The sequence below is a fragment of the Diabrotica undecimpunctata genome, chromosome 5 (genome assembly GCF_040954645.1).
Source record: "Diabrotica undecimpunctata isolate CICGRU chromosome 5, icDiaUnde3, whole genome shotgun sequence".
Classification (NCBI taxonomy): Eukaryota; Metazoa; Arthropoda; class Insecta; order Coleoptera; family Chrysomelidae; genus Diabrotica; species Diabrotica undecimpunctata.
Genome location: NC_092807.1, coordinates 98,593,979 through 98,615,512, shown reverse-complemented (window position 1 = coordinate 98,615,512; position 21,534 = coordinate 98,593,979). Strand labels below are relative to the sequence as shown.

The following is a 21,534-nucleotide window of genomic DNA, read 5'->3' as shown; positions in this document are numbered from 1 at the left end:
AGTCTGCAAAGATCAATCGACAACTCCGTTATATCTATCCCAAACCTAGGATCTCATCACGAAATATACAAAAAAAAAGTGATAAAGATATGTCAGATAGAACACCTCTTTAAGAAGCCAATATTATTCATCTGTTTCGAATGTTCTTTCCTGGAGTAAGGTTAAAAACACGAAATAACTAAAGACGCGTTATTGACAGTTGGAAGAAGAAAATAGGAAAGAGTAATCACATAAGACGCGGTAAACAACATAAAGGAGAAAAACATTTATTAAAAAGTCTTACTCTTTAGGTCAGAAAATATCAGAATAGACCAGTATTTAATTTAGCAGCAGCAGCAATTAATTGTAAGAACTAAAATGAACAATTAATTAAAAGAAATCTTGTGAAAATTATGAATAAAGCCCAGTTAAACGCGGATTTCTTAGTTCTAACAGAAAGTAAGAAAAAATAATTGGGAAATATAATCCAAGAATGCATATTGTAAATTGTTTCCTTTCCGCAACATAAGTAACGATCCAGACGTTGAAACTGGCTAAGTATAAACACTTGGACTAAAGAATCCTTCGTCGAATAATTAATGCGATGCTAAGATTCAAGAAAGTTCCAAACAGATGGAAAGAGGCCCATGTCATAATGTTACCAAAGCGCGGAAAAAATAGCACATTCTCGTAAAACTACAGACCACAGCAAGATTATAGAGAGAGTAATACTCAACAGACTCTAAGCTGAAACAGACAGATTAGATATATTACCCGAAGCCCAATTCGGTTTCAGATCAAAACACTCTAGTGAGCTATAAGTACTCAGATTAACAGAGTACATAGCAGCTAGATTTAATGATAAACAATATACAGAAGCTGCCTTACTAGATGTAAGCAAAGCTTTCGACAGAGTCTGGCATAAAGGACTGATCTACAAAATGAGAAGATACGGTTACAGTGGGGCAATGACAAGACTAATCTCTTCGTACTTGAGCAATCGTAGTTTCAGAGTTCGGATAGGACAAGTCCTATCCGAACTCTGGAACCCGGAGACTGGAGAACCACAGGTCATCTCTACTGTACACAATATATACAGGAGACATACCTAAAACACCAGGTACATTACTAAGCATGTATGCCGACGACACGGCGATAGCGGCGAAACATAGAAACGTAGAAATAGCGGTAAACAACTTACAAACAGCGCTAGATGACATAGATGCATAGAGCTTAAAATGGAAAATCGCTTTAAACTCCGAAAAGACACAGGCTGTACTTTTCAAAAAGAGGCACCAACAACCAGAAGAACAAGTGACTGTGCAAAACAATCCCATCGAGTGGAAAAGCGTAGCGAAATACCTCGGAGTAATCATGGACAAAGGCTTAACGTTTAGTAAACACGTAGACGCTACGATACAAAAAGCCAACATGGCAAAAGCATCAATAAGAGGCCTAGCTGAAAGAAAAAGTAAATTTAGAATGAAAACTAAAATAAGATTAATAGATAGTATAATTCTTCCTATAAATATACTAATATATGCATCTCTCGCATGGGGACACACATGTAACACAATAAAAAAGAAAATACAAGCGGCACATAACAGCAGCCTAAGAGAAGCAGTCAACGTACCGAGATACGTTGCAGAAAGATTTTTCCTTAGAAAATTGCAAGAAATTAGAGTCACTGATATAATGAAGGAAAAAGCAAGGACAAAGTTCGCGGAGCGAATGCGCGGAGCTGTGTTCCACAGATGGAAGCACAAAAGACCCAAACAACAAATAGTAGAATAAAATCAAACGTAATAGAGAGAAAATCAATAAATACACCATAGAGAAAACAAAACACCAGAGAGAAGACACTACAAAAAACAACAATAACAACACACAAAGAAGATAGTTCGTAGCTCAAAAAACTCGTAAACAATCGCAACGTACAGCGTGGACCTTTACCAGCGTGGAAAAAACCATTAAAAAACCCGGGAACGTAGGGCCCAACCCTTGAGCACCAAGTCTCTGAATTGAGCCTAGCTCAGAACGGAGACTCGAGGCCCAAGTAAGCAATTTTTAGTTCACGGATAAGCCACATTAAGATAACAGGATCATAGCGACAATGCGCTGTCCTGAGTTTGATTTCGGTTAGAATACCATGTTGGAGTTCTATTACCCAGATTAATCATTTTAGAGATGGCTTGAGAAGGGCACGTTTGACGCGTCAGACTGGAAAAAGGGCTTGCTCTTGGTGTCAGATAATAATAGAACCGTTAGTTTGCTCGTTAAAGCAAGGCGTACAAAAAAAATTAGCTGGTTATTTATCATTTTTGCACTGACCGTTTTTTCGTCATTTTTGGGGGTGGACACCCTTACCGTCAGATCTATGACGTCAGAGAATATGATTTCCTTTTATTATTCACTGAAAACAAGCCATTCAATAAATATGGCAAGAGATCATTTTTGCACGTCGTGAAACGGTCATGTTTCGGAAAATATAGGGGGAAAACGCCCCCGAACCAAAAAAAGTCACAGAGGAAAACTGTGGCAGACTTGGTCTAAGGAAGCCATACAAGAAGTTTTAGGAGAGTATAAATCTCTAAAAAATTTGCCGGCGAGCAATCTAACTATTATTGCACAACCTAATAGTAAATTTAAACCATTCGGCGCATTACTGAAAAAAAAACACATATTAAAAATATGTATAATCACATAATCAGTGGCATACACAGTGGTACAATATGCGCGCCGTCCACATATTCGTAAAGGCACCTTGTTGTGGCTCACATAATAATATGATAAGTTCTGATAAACAAAAGTTGGTAGTAAATCCTGACCAAACCAGTTTGGTAAGCATTTTTCATATAAATACACAAAGTTTATTAAATAAAATTGATCAACTTAACATTTTTTTAAAAGATAAAACTAACAATATTTTGTGCTTTTCTGAACATTGGCTTAGAGAATCTGAATTAACAACAGTGATAATTGACAGATATTTTTTATCAACTTGTTACTGTAGAAAAAGTAGAGAACATGGGGGTGTTGCTATTTTCTGCGATGGCAAAATATCTACACGTCCAGTTTCTTTAAATGATATATCTTGTGAATATGAAGGTGAATTTTGTGCTTTGGAAATTATAGATATAAAAACTATTCTAATATCAGTGTATAGAACAGGTAACGCAGATTTCCAAATTTTCTTAGGCCTATTTGAAAAATTATTAATATTCTGTTCTAATAATTATGTTCAAACAATTATAATTGGGGATTTCAATATTGATTTCAAAGGCACTTCAAATGAATTAAAATATTTTTCCGATCTAATTTCTTCTTTTGGTTTAACTATGAGGATTGATGAATTTACAAGAATCACTGCTACATCAGCAAGTTGTTTAGATAATATTTTAACAAATATAGATAATGAAATAGTTGGGTGTGGTGTTGTAGACCCATGCCTTGCTGATCGTTGTGCTCAATTCCTAAATTTAAAAATAAAATCTGATCAAATTGACAATAATAGGATATTCAGAAGACACATAACATGTAAAGGCACCCAAATGTTAAAACAATCACTAAAATCTGTGGATTGGTCGTTAATACACAATTCAATAACAGCAACGGAATTAGATGAGTTTATAATTGACACATATGTAAAATTAACTGAAGTTTGCTTTCCAGTAAAAAAGTCAAGAATTCATTTTGAGGCACCTGTTTCTTGGTTTGACGATGAACTAAGGAAAATGCGAGTAAACCTTTCGAAGATAAAAATTACTGCTAACCTTACTAGTGATTACACTCTGTATAATCAATTCAAAAAACACTATCAATTAACAATATCAATAAAGAAAAAACTGGCATATGAGCAGTTTTTCTTAAAATCTGATAATATATCTCGAGATTCTTGGAAAGTCATCAATTATCATAGGAATAAAACTCAAAATAAAAAAGTAACTTCATGTAATATTTCATCAAACGAGTTTAATAATTACTTTACTTCGGTAGCGGGAAATATATTGAACTCGTTAGATAAGACAGATGAAAATGATGCCATGAATTTTTTGGAGGGAATATACTCCCCTTGCCACTCGTTGTTTTTAACACCTGTTAGTGATACTGAAGTTAGGAATACATTATACAGCTTGAAAAACTCAAAATGCACTGATTTTTACTTCTTAAACAAACAATTAGTGATAGAAACTCTGGATATTATTATTGATAAACTGGTCATACTTTATAATCTTTGCCTTATCGAAGGAATTTTTCCCGATGTATTAAAAGTAACAAAAGTGTTACCGCTACTCAAAAAAGGATCTCCAGAAGAAATTGAAAATTATCGCCCTATTTCTATTATTCCCATTCTTGGTAAAATTTTTGAAAGTATTTTGAATAACCGCTTAATAGAGTACATAGAAAAGTACAAAATACTTCATTGTAATCAATATGGTTTCAGAAAAAATGCAGCACTACTCAAGCAATTCAGGAAATTGTAAGGGAAGTAGTTGATGGCCTAGAGAGAGGTCACTTCGTGTCTTTAACATTGTGTGACTTATCTAAGGCTTTTGATTGTGTCTCACACACTTTACTTTTAGACAAAATGCACAAATATGGCATAAGGGGAAATTCTCTTAATTTATTTCGATCGTATTTAATAAACAGAAAACAGGCCGTTTTTTTAAATAATAACTACTCCAATTTTCACAATGTTGAACATGGAGTTCCCCAAGGGTCTATATTAGGACCTACATTTTTTCTTCTATATCTCAACGATATATTTCATTATACCCACCCCTTAAGGTGTATATGTTTTGCAGATGATACAACCGTTATTAGTACCGACCAGAATCAATATAATTTAAATAACAAAATAGGAAACGATGTGCTTAAAATTAAAAACTGGTTTACACATAATAAACTAAAACTAAACGAGGATAAAAATCAAAATATAGTTTTCAGTTCAGATCGAAGACACATTTTTGGATACAGCATCAAATTGTTAGGGATTTTTATGGATGACAACTTAGATTGGGGCATCCATATAGACAACTTAAGTTCTAAACTCGCCAGTACAATATTTGTAATGCGTAACCTGGTTTATTTGGTACCTAAAAGTACCCTTAAAATGTGTTACTTTTCATTGTTTCATAGTCATATACAATATGGAATAGCTGTTTGGGGCAACTCTGGTCATGCCGACAGAATATTTAAATTACAAAAGAAGGTGGTGAGGATACTTGCTGGAGCGGATTTAAGGGATCATTGTAAACCATTATTTTTGAACATGGGTATTATGCCTCTACCTTCGCTTTATATGTATGCAACACTGTTGGAAATTCACGATAATAAAAATAAGTTTACTATAAACTCCCAATTACATGATCATCTAACAAGATCGAGGGATTTAATTAGGTCACAACGATTCAGACTATCAAAGAGCACAAAGAATTCAATTGATATTCACTTGTATAACTATCTGCCTAACGAAATAAAATTTCTGTCTCCACCACTGTTTAAAAATAGGATCAGAAAGCATTTTTTAACATATTGTTTTTACTCAAAGACAGAATACCTCAATACACCTTTATAACGTGTACCCAGTTTGGTCAGAATACTGTCGATTTACTATCTACATATCACATTGTATTATTGCTATTAAAATGTACTAAGTTTTATGTATTAGTTTATTTAGTCATCGATTCGGGAATATTCTTAATTATTTGCACATTTTTGTTACTTCCATATTTCAAAGATTTTTTATGTGACAGTTTAGGTTTGTTTTTTTTTTGGTTAAAGATTTTTTTATCTTAAATTTTTAATTTTAATTCTTCTGCTAATACTTACATATGTATATTACTTTAGCCAATATGGTTAAGTTAATTTTAAGTTTACATTATTATATCTTTTATTGTATTTTTTATACGGACTTCAAACTTTATGTAAAGTGGTCAATAAACGTTCTATCTATCTATCTATCTATGCCTTCTGCGCGGAATGTGTTAAAAATGTCTATGTTTAGTATCTATACTTACTATGAGTTCACTATAAATATTTATATTCACACGTGCACCAATTTAAGTCAACGATTGATTGGGAATGTATATATCTGAATGTTTAACATTGCTTTGGATGACTGCTGAATTTCTTGCTCTTGGCATTAACAAAACAATTCGCCCTCCAAATCAAACACAGATAATCATTACAGCTGGTTGTCAATTCCTATACCAAACATTTTAACTGATAGTAAATGAATTAAAAGTGTATAAATCCAATCAAAATTTATACTTATACTTTGTTGCTTGGTTAAATTTGTCCCTAGATAAACTAAAGGATATCACAATGGCTAATGTAAGTAAAAATATGAAGTATTTAAGTTCTTAAATCTTACTTTTAAGGATTTTAATTCTGGCATTTCTCAATCTATTTTCTATTTTTTAATCAGTTTGTTTACAATTTTATTTATATTTTTTTTATTATCAAAATTTATTACTCTGTTGTGTTGTGTACTTTTTTGCTTCGTACTTCTATAAAATATTGTTTTATACCACATGTCATTTTGTAAAATTATGGTTCATTAAGCTGTCTCAAAACTTTATATTGCTTCTGTATTTCTCAAACCATCTGGTCTCGGAGAGTTTTGATAGATTAGGAACCAAATTCCTGCAGGCTGGGGACTCATGATAAAAGAATATTATATCCTTAATTTTTGCAATTAAGTTTTCTATTTCCGGTAGTTTGCTAACATCATTCATCATCGTAAAACATACTATTTATCATCTTCTTTTTCAGCGGTCGTAGAACATACTTCGAATCTAAATTCAACTTAATTCTGTGCTGAAAAATTCTGATAAACCAAAGAGCTCTGAATTGCGTTAGCGATTGTAAGGACATCTTGAGATTTTAGCTTAACATACCCTACAAATTCCTTTCTTATTTTTTTCCTAACTCTCCTATAGAAAGCTGTTCTTTTCCAGAGATATCTGCTGTCTTATTAGCCATTACAGTGTCACCAATTTAACTTTCATTTTAAAAATGGGAAAGAAAAGCCCCTCATCTTCATTTTTTCCTATACATAAGTAGCAAATCATGAGTCTTACAAGATGTAATACAAGAAAATATTGATGACAATATTTGTTTCCTTGAATTATCTTCTGGTGAGCAATTTTGCGATCTTACTGTATGGTTTGGAAAGCTGGACGCTGACGGAGACGCTCACGAGAAAACTAGAAGCATTCGAAATGTGGGTGTACCGAATCATTCTTCGTATATCCTGGACCGAACATGTCACCAACATAGAGGTAATCCAATGAATCGGAAAGGAGAAAGAAATCGTGAATACAATTAAACAAAGAAAGCTTGAATATCTAGGCCACATATTGAGACACGATAAGTATCGTCTACTGCAATTGATTGTCCAAGGAAAAATAGACAGTAAGCGAGGGCCAGGCAGGAGAAGACACTCGTGGCTCCAAAATCTGAGGAAGTGGTTCGGGCTCACATCGGTCGAACTATTCAGAAGCGCCGCAAACAAGATCAGAATTGCCATGTTAATAGCCAACGTTCGCAACGGACAGGGCACTTGAAGAAGAAGAAGAGCAATTTTGACATCAACTGGAGCCTTTTAGGACTTTTGATATATTTTCACCTACAACCTCTAAGAATTAATTGTCTGTAATTCCATTTTAGAATTTCAACAAAGCTGTCATTTTACCTTGATTCTAAAACAATATTTACTACCTTTTATACATTACGTTTTGCTATTTCTTCCCGTCTGCTTTTTGGAAGTTGTATCTTCGTCGAAATTTTATTTTATGTTGCTGCACAGCGTTCCTGTGTATGATCAATTACATGATTGGTATTTATGTTCAGTGATATAGGAGGTCTCATATCCTTTGATAACTGATGAGTTATACGTTGACTGACAAAGAGAAGAACAGGTTTGTATTTTTTTCTGCCATTTTCTACTATCTACTAAAGAAGGCAGATAGCTTATTATTATAAATTGTCTCTAACACATATATTTTAGCCCACTCTATAACAGCTTCTCCATTTTTTTCGCCTTCAGAGTAACCCTACGGGGTACTGAGACTATTAAAGTCTGCGATAATAAAATTAACTCTAACCACTAAAGTGGTTATATTTATTTTAGGTAGCAGCATTGAAGATAGAATATTTATTTGTGTGATTTAGCACAAAAGGGTTTTTTAAATAATTTTTTTTTAAACGGAGTATTTACTATTTTTTTTATATTAATTTGTTCTTCTTCTTGCCTTTTCTGCTTATAAATTTATATTTGGCAGTTTATATATTGAGTTAATCGTGCAGTAATTCTGCTTTAGATTCAGTACTTTTGTGAGATCCGTATCCGTTACATTTACTGACTGAATCTGGATATTTTGCTATCTATTTTTTTTTGGACATCATACGTTTTTTTTGGGAGCTATTTAACGAAGTTTGATTAACTTTGATGACGCTGCTTTGGATTGAGAGAATCCGCCGGTATACACTGTTGCCCATGAGATGCCTGACTGTGCAAATATACGTTATAAACTTCCGTGCCTATAAATTATTTTAAGAATTTGCTTGTAAATTATTGTTTTTTTTTAGTTTACAATATATACATTTATATAATAGTAGTGATTTTGCCAATCACCATGCAACGGGGATCCAATCAATTGCATCTACAATCACTCCACTTAATTTTTTTCTGTCTTTCTCCTGTTTAAGGCTAGAACGGCAACAGAATAATATTTTAAACTGTTTTACAACTTTCAAGTCACTTTTGGAAAGTCGCTGAACTTTTTGCGTAAAGTCGTCTTATAAAATCGACCTATTTATAGAACCAGCGGAATTCTTGTTGGGAAATTTAATTGTTGGGAAAGCTCGAGTTTTGTATTATATTTTTTATCGATCACCAAATTCGAAACCAATTTTTTAGGATCAAGAAAATTTTCAAAATAATTAAAAATTGAATATTTAAAATAATAAACTTCTTGCATGAAAGATCTTATCTTTCATGCAAGATAATCTTATCTTTATCTTTTCACCTCCAGATAAATATTGTCCTGTCTGACAGATAGATTTCTTTCCTAGATGGCGTCGTTAATTTATTGGACAAACGGTGTGACTTGTCATCGTAGCCTTTTATATAGGTAGATAGATATTATATAATTTATGCATTTAATAAACTAACATAACAAACATATATATTCCATTTTCTAAACTTTATCCGTTTAATAATTTCTATTGCAGACTGCGGATAAGCAGCCCGTCGTCGATGAAATAAATTATGAGGAATTTAAAAAACTTGATATCTCCAAGGAACAATTAAAAAGTAAGTATATACATATATATATATATACATATATATATATATATATATATATATATATATATATATATATATATATAAATATATATATATATATATATATATATATATACATCGTCTTCATGGTGATGGTTGGACTCTGCAACTTGTCGATATACTTCGGAAGCAAGTATGTCTTTAAAACAAGCAGTTTTTGCGCTGGTTTTAGCCCCGCTCGATGAATACGATCGAGCTGTGCCTGCAGCTCGTTGAAGGCCACCCTGGTCTGTCCTAAAGCATTATACCTTCGGCCTAGGTATCTAACCAGCTCACTCGGTTGCAGCTGCCGAATTCTGTCGTTACCGACAGAAAAGAGAGAGCGCGTTACGCAGTAAGAGTGCTTATTACCACGGTTAATGTTAACCGTGATAGCTGCACTCTTACCGGCGTTTATCGACATCCCTCTCTTCTCGAAGAATTCGACGGCTGTCCGGAGCTGTTTGGTACTATCTTTGGCCGATTCGGACAGCAGGATTAAATCATCGGCGTAGCCCAACACCGAGATCTTCCTGCCGTCTGCAATTTGCCTGTGTCGAGCTTGCATATCAGCTCATCGACCACCATATTAAAGAGGTAGTGCGACAAGGGATCTCACTGTTTGACGCCTCTACACATATTGATGTATGACGTGGACTTGCTTCCGGCTGCGACCCTCGTACGAAAATTCATATACGAGTTCAAACATTTAAAAGCCTTACCTTTATGTAAGCAACCTATGAACACACAACCGCCAGCAAGAGCAGCGTATCTCTTTTTCTTAAGAAGTTGACGCTTTGTAACTGCCTTTTGTCTTTTGCATAATCCAGAACTTATTCTTCCAACTAATACTAATTCAATATTTAAATTACCCTCATTTAAACTCATAATTTCACTTAATTAAGCACAAACCAACATTAAATTATAATTTTTCTCTGAAACCAACGTGTTAAGATTGTGTAATGTCAACAATAACAATCAAATCAAAACCATGTATTTTAGTCACTTGATTGGATTACTTACTCCTCTATGGCTGAATGGAAAATGTGGGGTTTTACTATAACCGTCACACATCAGATGTGGGGTTTGGCTTTAAACACCTACTTTTAAATTAATATTACAACTGGAAATGTGGGTTTTTGATCGGCAATAATTAGAAACATCACTTATTCAAAAAAAAATATTGTTGGACATGTGGGGTTATGAAAATTATCTCCTCATTTATATTTATATATATATAATCTTTAATATTCACAAAATCTTTAAGTATGTCCAAAATGCCCAAAATAAGCATAAAATATCATTGTTAGCAATAGAACCTTACTAAATTTCTATATTATTGAATTATCGTAATGTTTAGTACAAGTTATATTTTTAATGATACTTCTTTCGTATTAACATTACTCCTTTCTAGTGCTTAAATCAATTTTTGACTCCTTTGACTTGGAAAAGAAGAAGGAAATCTCTGTTGACATGATTGGACAAATTCTAGACATGTTAGGACATCGTCTTACCCCTGATGAATTACAGGTAATATAAAACACTTACTTACTATAAGAGCATACTATATAGCAACTAGTTGCTATCAACAAATCCACACCCACACACCCACATCCGTCTAAGGACTAGCAACCCCAATAGAGCCTTACGTTGCCATGTAATCAATTCCTTTTGTAACTTAAACGCCATAGTTTTTAATTTAAAAAAATGCAACTTAAAGTTAATCAAACAACATGTATGGCATTTTATAAAGGCATTTTACCGCTATATTTAGTCGCTTCAAACATGTACACCCAGATAGCACTGATGATGGAATATTAATTTCGAAAACGTTTTGTGATGTGGCCCGATAGGGTTTTTATTATTATACCTTTTATAAAAAAAAATTTTAAATATTTTTTTGTAAATATGATTTGTTTATCAGTCCTTTATACGATTTTTTTTTCTTTAAGGCAATTGTCAAAGAAATTGACGAAGATGGTAACGGAGTAATGAATTTTGATGAATTTGCACATTTGTCTGCAAGGTTTTTAGTTGAAGAAGAGGAAGACACTGAAGCAATTTTAAGGGAACTTAAGGATGCTTTTCGATTGTACGATAAAGAAGGTAAGAACAATTGAGAAACATGAGTTTAGAATATGTAGGATCGCCACTTAAAAATATCTTAAAATACTTCCGCTAATTGTGATTAATGTACTCTTACTCATTATTTCACTGTAATCTATGTGCATTAATACTTTTAAATGATCACTCTAATAGAGTACGTTAGCTTTTAAATTAGATATACACACTATAAATGGCAACACTGCGCACCGTCGACTTTCCACGAACCGCCGTTGCCCCGTCGCCAATAATTTGTCATTATACAGTGGTTCTTTAGAGCAATAGGAACGTAGATTTTAATTTCTTTTTGTAAAACAACATGTCTGTTTATACGCCGGCAGAAAAGGTTGAATAAAATGATAAAATGGTTTTATGGTGGTTATTCTGGACAACAGTGTGTAGATTTATTTTCTGTGTTTCTTAAGGGGGGACCAATTTCTTGCATACAGTCAGTTTATAATATTGTTAAAAATGTTGAGAGTTGTTATTTCCTCAAAAATTGCAGAAAATGTCACGCTCAAGAAGTGTCACCAGAAAAAGTTTCAACTTTACAACAAGTTGTATTCAACACCTTCAAGTAGAAGTGTTGCTAGAGAGTTATATTGTTGAGAGCAATGTTACTGTAACGAAAGTGTGGAAAGAGCACGGTTACAAGAATTTTAAATATTCAAAAACGCAGCTGCTTTATCCAGACGACTACTTTCCTTTTACAATTTTATTTAAAACTTTTTATTTACTGATGAATCTTCTGTTTCGCTAGTAGGGAGACACAATCCTTCCATTACGAGGTATTGGGCTCGGGAAAACCACCACAGAAGTGTTGGTTGCTGAACTCAACGTCCTCAAAAAGTTAACGTCTGGACTGGCATTTTACGAGAACACATATTTTTTATTGTGAGAGTTATTTAGAGAGGGTCTTTTTGTTACACTCTTCCCACTATTCTCAATCTTCCTGATCTAAATCTGGAGAATGTTTGGTTCCACCAAGACGTCTGTTTAGTTCACAATGCTCTAATAAATAGGGAGTACTTAAACAATACTTTACCGAATCGAGTTATCAGTGAAACATTCAATATCAAGTGGCCTGCGCGATCTCCAGATCTTCCACCTATGGACTTCTTTTTTGGGGACATTTAAAATGCATCATCTACGATCATTCTGAGGATAAAACCAAAAATTTGGATTATTTAAGAAACCGAATAAATGAAGTCTCCAATTCTATTACAGCAGAAACCCTTACATCTGTCCGCAGAAGTTTTTATGACAGATTGGGATACTTTTCAGCTGGTCAAATATTTGAATCCTTTCTGTAGGGCATAAATAAGTATTTCCTATTTTGTTAGAAATTTTTTTATTTTTATTTATTATTATTAATTTTTAAGAAGAGCATATTTTTTGTTTTATCTTTTTAAAGAAATAAGCTTTTATTTTTAAGTCAACGACAAAAAATGGTTCATATTATTAAAAACCGATACTAATGCACCGCCTTATAATGGTTAGTGTATTTTTATCGAGTTTATGTTATAAGAAATGAACCGGATGTACGTAAGCAAAACAAAAATCGACGGACGGAGTTGCATATCCCTTGCGTTGTTATGAGTTACTAAATGGTTTTCTCGATTTCTGTCTAGAAGTATGGGTTTTGGAGCGGAGGGGATCAGAGAATTAAAATTACTTCATGCGAGGCAATGTTGCTGATTTTAGCGCTTTATGTATTTGCAATATCTAATCCAAAACTGAACGTACTGTATGTATAATACCACTACTGCATACTGCTATGGTTTATAACGTTTTCTGCTGTTATACGACTTCAAATCGCCACTACGTCTGTGTTCCATAAATCTCCTTCTTTGCCATTTTAGAATTTTTTTGTATTTGTTATTTATGTATTCTTTGTATGTCCGAATCAGATAAGTTGTTTTGTTATTTAGTCATCTGTGATCGTTCTTTTAATCCCCATTACTTCTCTAATACGTTTATTTTTAATTCTTTTTTTTTTAGATTTTCTTGTCACTCTTCTCCAAAAATCCGTTTTCGTTACTCTTACAGTGACACCTAGTCACCTATAGTGATACGTTTCACTACAGTCTCATTTATTCACTTTGTATTTTCTTTGCTGATGGATTGACTCCATAAGAGTATTGTGTTGACATTTTAATGGCGTTTCTACCTGCTACACTTCTTTTTCTTATGGCTTTATCTAGTATTCTACCGTGCGAAATATTGATGCCTATATATTTTTAGTCACAGTAGTACTTTATCGTGATTCTGTGTCTATTATAAGATCTTTTATTGCCCTATTCAGTTTTCTTTGTATTGACTTCTAGACCCAATATATAGCACTCTACAAGTAATTTTTTTAACTTACAGTAAATAAATAAAAACAAGAGTAAATAAAAAATTACTAACGGTATACACGAAACTAGCATTTAAATAATTTAAATGTTATTTTAATGATTTATATTTTAGGATTGGGTTATATATCTGTTGATCTCCTAAAGGATATTTTAAAGGAGCTGGAACCAAATCTATCACCAGCAGATCTTAATGAAATGATCAAAGAAATTGATACCGACAATTCTGGTACAGTTGACTGGGAAGGTAATAAAAATATTTTTAATAATTAAGACAAATGTTATAGCTGTATATTTAAAATGACAATGTCAAACTCTCTACCTACTTTAATTTTTTTTTTTATAAATAACTGATAGTAATGGCTGCATATACAGGAAAACAATTTCATACTTTCTATCGTTAATATCTTGTTTTCAAGAAATAACTAGCTGACCCGACGTATGGCCCGTTTTCGGAAACCAATATGTGGCGTTAATTTGACTTGGCGACTGGAGCAACAAAATCCAAGGGCTTCGTCTTTAAACTTAATGTCTTGCAATGTAGACACAAAACTTCCATTTGTCCAACAGCAACGATTTGATGTAAACTGTAATCGATTGCCACGTTATAATTGAATACTGCTCGATGGGATTTAAATGTAAGCCAGTTCGGTAATTCACGTTAAGTTCATATCGTTATGTTTGTCACAGGATTTAAATTTGGATTTCTATCTGAAATACGAATCCTTAACGAAACAATAATTAACCTTTGTTCTTTAAAAGCTGACTTCCTCGGACTGCTACAACTGTTATTACTCCAAATGTAATCCTTTGCGCAATCCGAATGCAAGTACGTATCTGTGAAAACAATCGTTTGATTTTCCCTACGAAATTGTTTAATTTGTCGTAATTGGCTTGCATATATCGTGCCTTTTCATTAAAACTTATTATAATTTAGGATATAATTTCCTACTTCTTGGCATTCTTTAATTATCCCTCGAACTTGATTTTAACTCATGCCTGCAAAAAATAGGTAATTTTTGTTTGACTCAAGTTCAAAAATATTTTTTTATTAAAAATGAAAATAGCATTTATTATTTCTAAGAGGTAAAAATAATAGCGAATAAAGCAATTGACTAATTTAATATTATATGTACATTAATAGGTCTTGTACTTTTTTTAGATCTACTAAAAGTCTATCAGAATGATAGACTTTTAGTAGATCTAAAAAATGATGGCTTCGGTTTTCTCTGCCGCAAGTTTCAGTCCATGCTGCGTCATCCATTTCTTTACGACGAAAGTTGTTCCCTGGTGGAATGAAGAGTGTAAATTGGCAATAGAACAAAGTAAAAAAGCTTTACTTACTTACTTAGTCCTAAGCCTTTCTACCGTTAGGTGTAAGGCTTTAAATACTTTCAAAAACACAAAACCAATGAGAACTTGATAGAGCAAAAGAAAACAAGGACTTATGCAAAATTAATTACTACCAGATCTAAAAAAAGAGTCGTGAAAAAAATACGTTAAAAGTATTAACAGGAATACAAACATGTCATCAGCGAAACCTAATTAATGAAAACAAAAAAATTGTAGAAGAATTTGTTGAAACATACAGACAAGAATCTACAAATGAAAATCACAGCAATACATTTTTACGATATCGGGAAGAAGAAGAAGCAAATCCAATAGAAATTATAGCCAATAAAGATGATATAAATACTCCAATTAATAAAACAGAACTATTAGAAACAATCCAAATATTAAAAGATACATCACAGGGTCCAGATGACATACCCGCAATATTCAAGGAAATATGTTGGCGTTTTTGAATAACTTTCTAAATGAACGCAAATTTTCAGTACGTAGTAATGGAGAACTTTCTAGTATTGAGTCTCAAGACAATGGAACGCCACAAGTATCTGTAATTAGCCCTACACTTTTTTTAATAGCAATGAATGATGTTATAAAAAATCTCAAAAGATCTGCATAGGCTAGATTATATGCTGATGATATGATAATGTTTATCAAAGGAAAAAATATTAACTCGATGGTCAAACTTTTACAAAAAAAACTAAATAAAATCGAAAGTTGGTCTAATAGGAGTGGAGTATTTTCCAGCTGACAAGACACACTAAATTATTTTTTCCAAAAAGCCTATTCACACTAACATACCTGCCTTAAAATTTGGCACAAAGTTTTTGAAACGAAGTAGAGGTAATGGATTTTGACAAGATCTATGAGTCATGCCGATGCGGTACACAAGTTCACCTATTATTTACAAGGTCATAGCTCTTGTCAAAATCCATTACCTACACAGAGATAAAATACTTAGGTATAACATTCGACAAAACTTTAAGTTGGACACCACATATTAAAAAATTGGCGATATTATGTCAAAATGGTATAAATCTTCTTAAATGTTTAGCCAACAAATAATGGGGTGCTGACAAAGATACATTATTACTGTTGTATAGAAGCCTAATCCGATCAAAATTGGACTACGGATGCATTGCATACTCTTCAGCGTCGAAGTCAAATTTAAACATCTTAGACAGTATACACAGCAATCCATTACGCATAATCTCTGGAGCTTATAGAAGAACTTCTGATCCAAGACTCGAGTGGGAATTTGGAGAGCCATCTTACGCTTCAAAACAATAATCACTACAACCTGACAACCCTTTTCTTACTCAGTCATCGTTATCAAATATCAACATAAGAACACATTTACCATTTCAATTAAGGATCAAAAACATTTTAAACTCTATTGAAATTTTTAACTTTCCCTCAACACATTCAGCAAACGTCTTTTTTCTTTCCCTGAAGATATCCATGTTTACACAGACGCATTTAAAACAACTTCTGGTGTAGGATTATCATTTGTTATAAGAGACATAATAAAAAGTTTCAAATGGCCCACAGAATACACTAGTGTTGCCCAAATGCAAGAACAAGACGAGACTTAGACAGTCTTGGTCTTGGTCTTGCGGCAATGCACCTGGTCTTGGTCTTGGTCTTGGTATTGCACTTCCGGTCTTGGTCTTGGTCTTGGTCTTGCAGCAAGAGTCTTGCAAGTCTTGCAGTTACCTCTGAGCCTATTGATATTTATTAAAAGTTACTTTAGATATTAGAACAACGTAACAGAGTAAGTACATTTTAAGCTTGAATTAACATAGCCATAATAAAGCTATAATAAAGGTCGGAGAAGAACGTCATGGCTTAGAAATCTGAGAGATTGGTTTAACACATCCTGTACATCTCTTTTCCGAGCTGCCGTCAACATATTACTATAGTCAATTTGATAGCCAACGCTCGACAATCGAGCTCGGCACATAAAGAAGAAGAAGAATAATAAAGACCAACCAAATTAATAAATGTCTAAACAACTGACATCGGGTGGGGTTTGAAGCCACGATCTAAGCGATCTGTGCCTATGCTCTAATTAACTCATCTATCTACCATGCCCCACGGAAGTCAATCTGTTTCTTAATAAACGTTTGCATTGACTACGCTTACATGTGCTAAAACGTGGTTAAAACACAAAAAAAAACAGGCATATGCATGCCTGTACTTTAAATAATCCACATACATGTATCAAGGGCACATATTTTTTAGGTGATCAGATAACAAACTATAATCCACTTAGTAAAGCAAAATAAATATTTTTACCAATCTTATTTTTACTTTTATATAAAAAACTAATTTATAGTTAAATAAAAAATAAAGAATAAAGAAAAAAATAAAGAATAGGTAAAAAAGCAATGATAATCAAAAGAAGTTGTTTTAAATTAAGGAGATACCTACTTAATAAATTCATTAATTCACCAAACTAAAATAATAGGTAGATCTTATATGTAATTGGTAATAAGTATATTTTTTACATCTCCACTTTGTCTAGCGGTTATTAAAAAGCTTGTAATATCTCCACCGAATTTTGGTTTTTCAGGACGAAATATTTGTAATTCCTTTTTGTGAAAAGATATTAGATGCTTCCTTAAACCTGACGTGTTTCTGGTGTTCATTTTCATTTCAACCTTCCTATGTAGGCATAATTTACACAAAACAATTTGGGATGCAAAAATTATTTCGAAAAACTCATCAAATTTGCTTTTAGGGCTTTTAGATCTATAACTCCAACGCTCATTACCCCGACTAAAACTATTTGAATCTTTGTCCCTCATGTCAAATTGTAAACTTGTCACTCCGGGAACAACAAGGATTAGATGAAAAACAATGATTACATTAGACTCAAAGGAAAGCTCAATTGGGAATGAAGTTAAGTGATGTCGAAAAAGTAACTATGTACTATACTACTATAATTTATGTTCGTTACTATCCAATACCCTAAGTATCTAATAACAAACCGAGAATTATATATCGTTACTTCGTTATTCTAAATACTTCGGTATTTTGTTTACACGGTAGGCGACATTATCTGTTATTAATTTGTCTCGTTACTTTTGACTCCTTCAGCAAATTTTCTTTAACCGAATGATCTCATCGCACACTCAGCAGAAACAATTTATAGCCTTAGGCCGATAAGATTTGTTTATTTAGATTACTCCTGACTAGCTAGGGTGACATTTTTAAAAAATATCGATACGATATTACTGTCGGCGTCGCAATGTAAGAAGATTATTTTTATGATTAGAGAGCGGCTATTCTCAAAATATGTACAATTAATTTCAGAGCGAAGAAGTCTGCTGGAAAATGTACAAAATATTTAATTTTTACATTGTAATTATGACCTCTGAGCACGTGTCAAATGTGTTGTTTTAATTTTAATTCGGTATGTATGTTTATGGTATTGTTTGTAATTCGCATAAGTCCAGTTTTTCAAATTTTATTACATATCTTTTTGCATCTCATAGAGTCTTTAAGCATATACCCGAACTACTATACTCGCTAAAACCACACTCAGTCCTAACTGCAAGACGCAAGAGTCTCGCAGGCTTAGTCTTGTTCTTGCTTAAATCTTGCATGGTCAGTCTTGGTCTTGGTCTTGCTAAAATTAGGCGGTCTTGGTCTTGGTCTTGGTCTTGCAAAAACGCAAGAACAAGACCAAGACTGCAAGACCAAGACCGATTTTGGGCAACACTAGAATACACTGTGATAACTAGAGAAACGTATGCAATATACAGAGCTCTAAATCACATACAAACAGTCAAACCAGATAAATTTCTTATTATTACTGACTCAATCAATTTCTTCCATATACTGTCAAAAATTTACACCTGCAACCCGATTGCTAAATTAATTAAAAACAAGATGCAGCAGCTGGAAAACAAAACATTAGTCTTCGTGTGGGTACCATTACATATAGGCATTAAAGGAAACGAACTAGCTGATAAAAATGCTCGAGAAATAGCAAATTCTCTAAATATCAGACCGATAATAAAACCATTAGCGGAAGATCTCAATCCGTACTTTAAACAAAAGCTGATATGTAATTGGACTAAATGTTGAGAAGGAAAATTCTCAAAGTTAAGAAATTAAACCAAATTTTGGACGATGGAGTAACAACGTCCCTAGCTGTTTCCTTCAGGTTGTATTAACCAGACTCCGATTAGGACACAGCAAACTCTCACATGAATATTTCATGAAGAAGAAACCTCACTCTTTTTACAAACACAACAGTTTCACTGTTAACCTGCCGTTAACAGTGAAATACGTATTAAAGGAGTGTCCCAAATATAGTGCTGAAAGACTAACTAATAAAATTCCATCAGTTATAAGAGGTATTTTTAGTGAGTGTACAAGTGAAATCTTTAAGAGACTGTAACATATTGAACCACATATAAGTATGTTATTTATTTGTTATTTGTAATCATTATTGTTTACATTTAATCCATCTGCTAATAACCAATATGGTTGATGCAGCTGCCATTAAATAAAAAAAAATTCTAAACATTGTTGAATTTTAAGCTTGTCCTCATTCGAGAAGTCGAAATATTCCAACATTAAACGCGTATCAAAACTCCGGTATGTATCGACTATAAATGATTGTAACTGTGGCTCCATACTGGATGTCCCGAGACACAAGTTCAAACGCTCTGTATTGGACAAGACATCGTGGAGGCACATCCGAAACCCCAACGAACACACGCGATCGTTTGCTGTAAAAAAAGATGCATCTCCGGAGCTGCAGCTTTCTTGTGCCAAACAAACAAGGATGCAGGTACAAACTTCCGTATAACTTCTTTATATATACTAGCGGATATGCATCGTTTTTGCACCAATCGATCCGTCGTATTTTTTGCATAGAACTTTCATTTTAACTCAAAGTTATTCAAAAATGCAACTGCATTCTTTTTGCAGCAAAATCCTCAACTATCAAATGCTACTTAGAAATTAAATTGTACCTGTTTTGAAAAACAAGTTTGGAGCGGATTTAAATGAGATGTGGTTTCAGCAAGATGGAGATCCAGCTTATTTTGGTATTAATGGTCGGCGTTGTTTAGATCAGACATTTCCCGGTTGATGGCTTGGTAGATTAGATAGTACTGAAGGCCTTCTCGTTCGCGCGTTGAAATGCTAAATGCTGCAACAAGTGTTGCCCGCAGAGCAACACTTGTTGTTAGAGAAACATGGAGAAATGTAATAGACGCATTTTACCATCTTTTACGATACTGTCAAATTAACAATGGAGGACATTTTAAATTTTTAGTTACCGATTAGGCCTTTCCAGGCTTCTATGTTATCTTTTTAAGGTATTCCTGACAACATAGAAACAAAAAGTATGTGGTTGAACTGGTATGGAAGTGGAGATTTCAATAAAAATACAATATACGGGGTATTGTGTTTAAAAAATCAAAATGACTAATGATATAAAAAAAATGATAAATTTGGCAACGTTACAAATATCAAATTTCAAATCTCCATATTCCATAATAGGTGTATGCCTGTTTTTGTATAATTCTGACTATCCAAGAGATAATTAGGCGTTTCCAGACTTTTGGTTCACTCTGTATAATGTACTATATTTACTGAATAAGACATCAACCGACAACATTTTATACATTGTTAGTTTTTGCTGCTAATATTTACTTCTTTTTTTTAGAATTCAAAGCTATGATGATTGGTTAACAGAATATAAAGAAGCACAAATCCTGTAATAAAAAATACTTAATAAAAATAGTAAAAATTGTTTTATAATCTTTTTTCCTTATTAGCTTTAGAATTTATATTCAATAAAAAATAATGAAAGAAATAGTATGATTAATTTTTTAATGGCATGGGATTTGGGTGTCTTTACGAAAACTGAAGACCAGTATGTTACCTATAGTAGCGGAGGAAGGAAAAGTCAGATAAATTTTGTGATGTGTAGAAGAAGTCAGCTAAATAGTTTACGAACTGTAGAGATAAAGGGTGAGTATGACGCTAGTCAACACCGTCGGGTGATAATGAATACAAAGATAAAGATGAGACGGAAAGGTAAGCAAGCAGGTCACTAGAAAGTAAAGTGTTGGAAGTTAAAGGATAAGGATTTGGCAATAGTCTTTAAGAGTAGAGTAGTGCTGAAAGAGTTTGAGGAAAAAGAAACGAAAAATGACTGATGGACAGCCAACAGTAAAGTTGTGGTGCAAGTGGGAGAAAAAGTGCTAGAAAAAACATCTGGTAAAGAGCCTCCCAGAGACAAAGAAACTTAGTGGTGGAACTGTGAAGTGCAATAGGTTAGAGAGAAGAAAGACGCGAGAAAGAGGTATGGCAGATCTAAAAGAGAGGAAGATAAGGATATATACAAGGTGGCAAAAAGGGAAGCAAAGCGCGACGTAGCTACTGCTAAGG

General features: G+C 33.3%; 2 protein-coding genes across 2 annotated transcripts in view; both read left to right on the top strand.

Annotated features, from left to right (window-relative positions):
* The window catches only part of oys (lysophospholipid acyltransferase 6), a 312,406-nt gene that overhangs the window by 185,355 nt on the left and 105,517 nt on the right, over positions 1 to 21,534 (top strand). The gene's annotated exons all lie outside the window — the stretch shown is intronic.
* On the top strand, positions 6,156 to 20,890 carry LOC140440713 (troponin C, isoallergen Bla g 6.0101-like). The gene is made up of 6 exons (XM_072531075.1): positions 6,156 to 6,315; positions 9,220 to 9,301; positions 10,728 to 10,843; positions 11,266 to 11,419; positions 13,886 to 14,017; positions 20,807 to 20,890. The coding sequence occupies exons 1-6, from the start codon at positions 6,307 to 6,309 to the stop codon at positions 20,830 to 20,832; spliced, it is 519 nt and encodes a 172-aa protein (XP_072387176.1). The 5' UTR covers positions 6,156 to 6,306; the 3' UTR covers positions 20,833 to 20,890.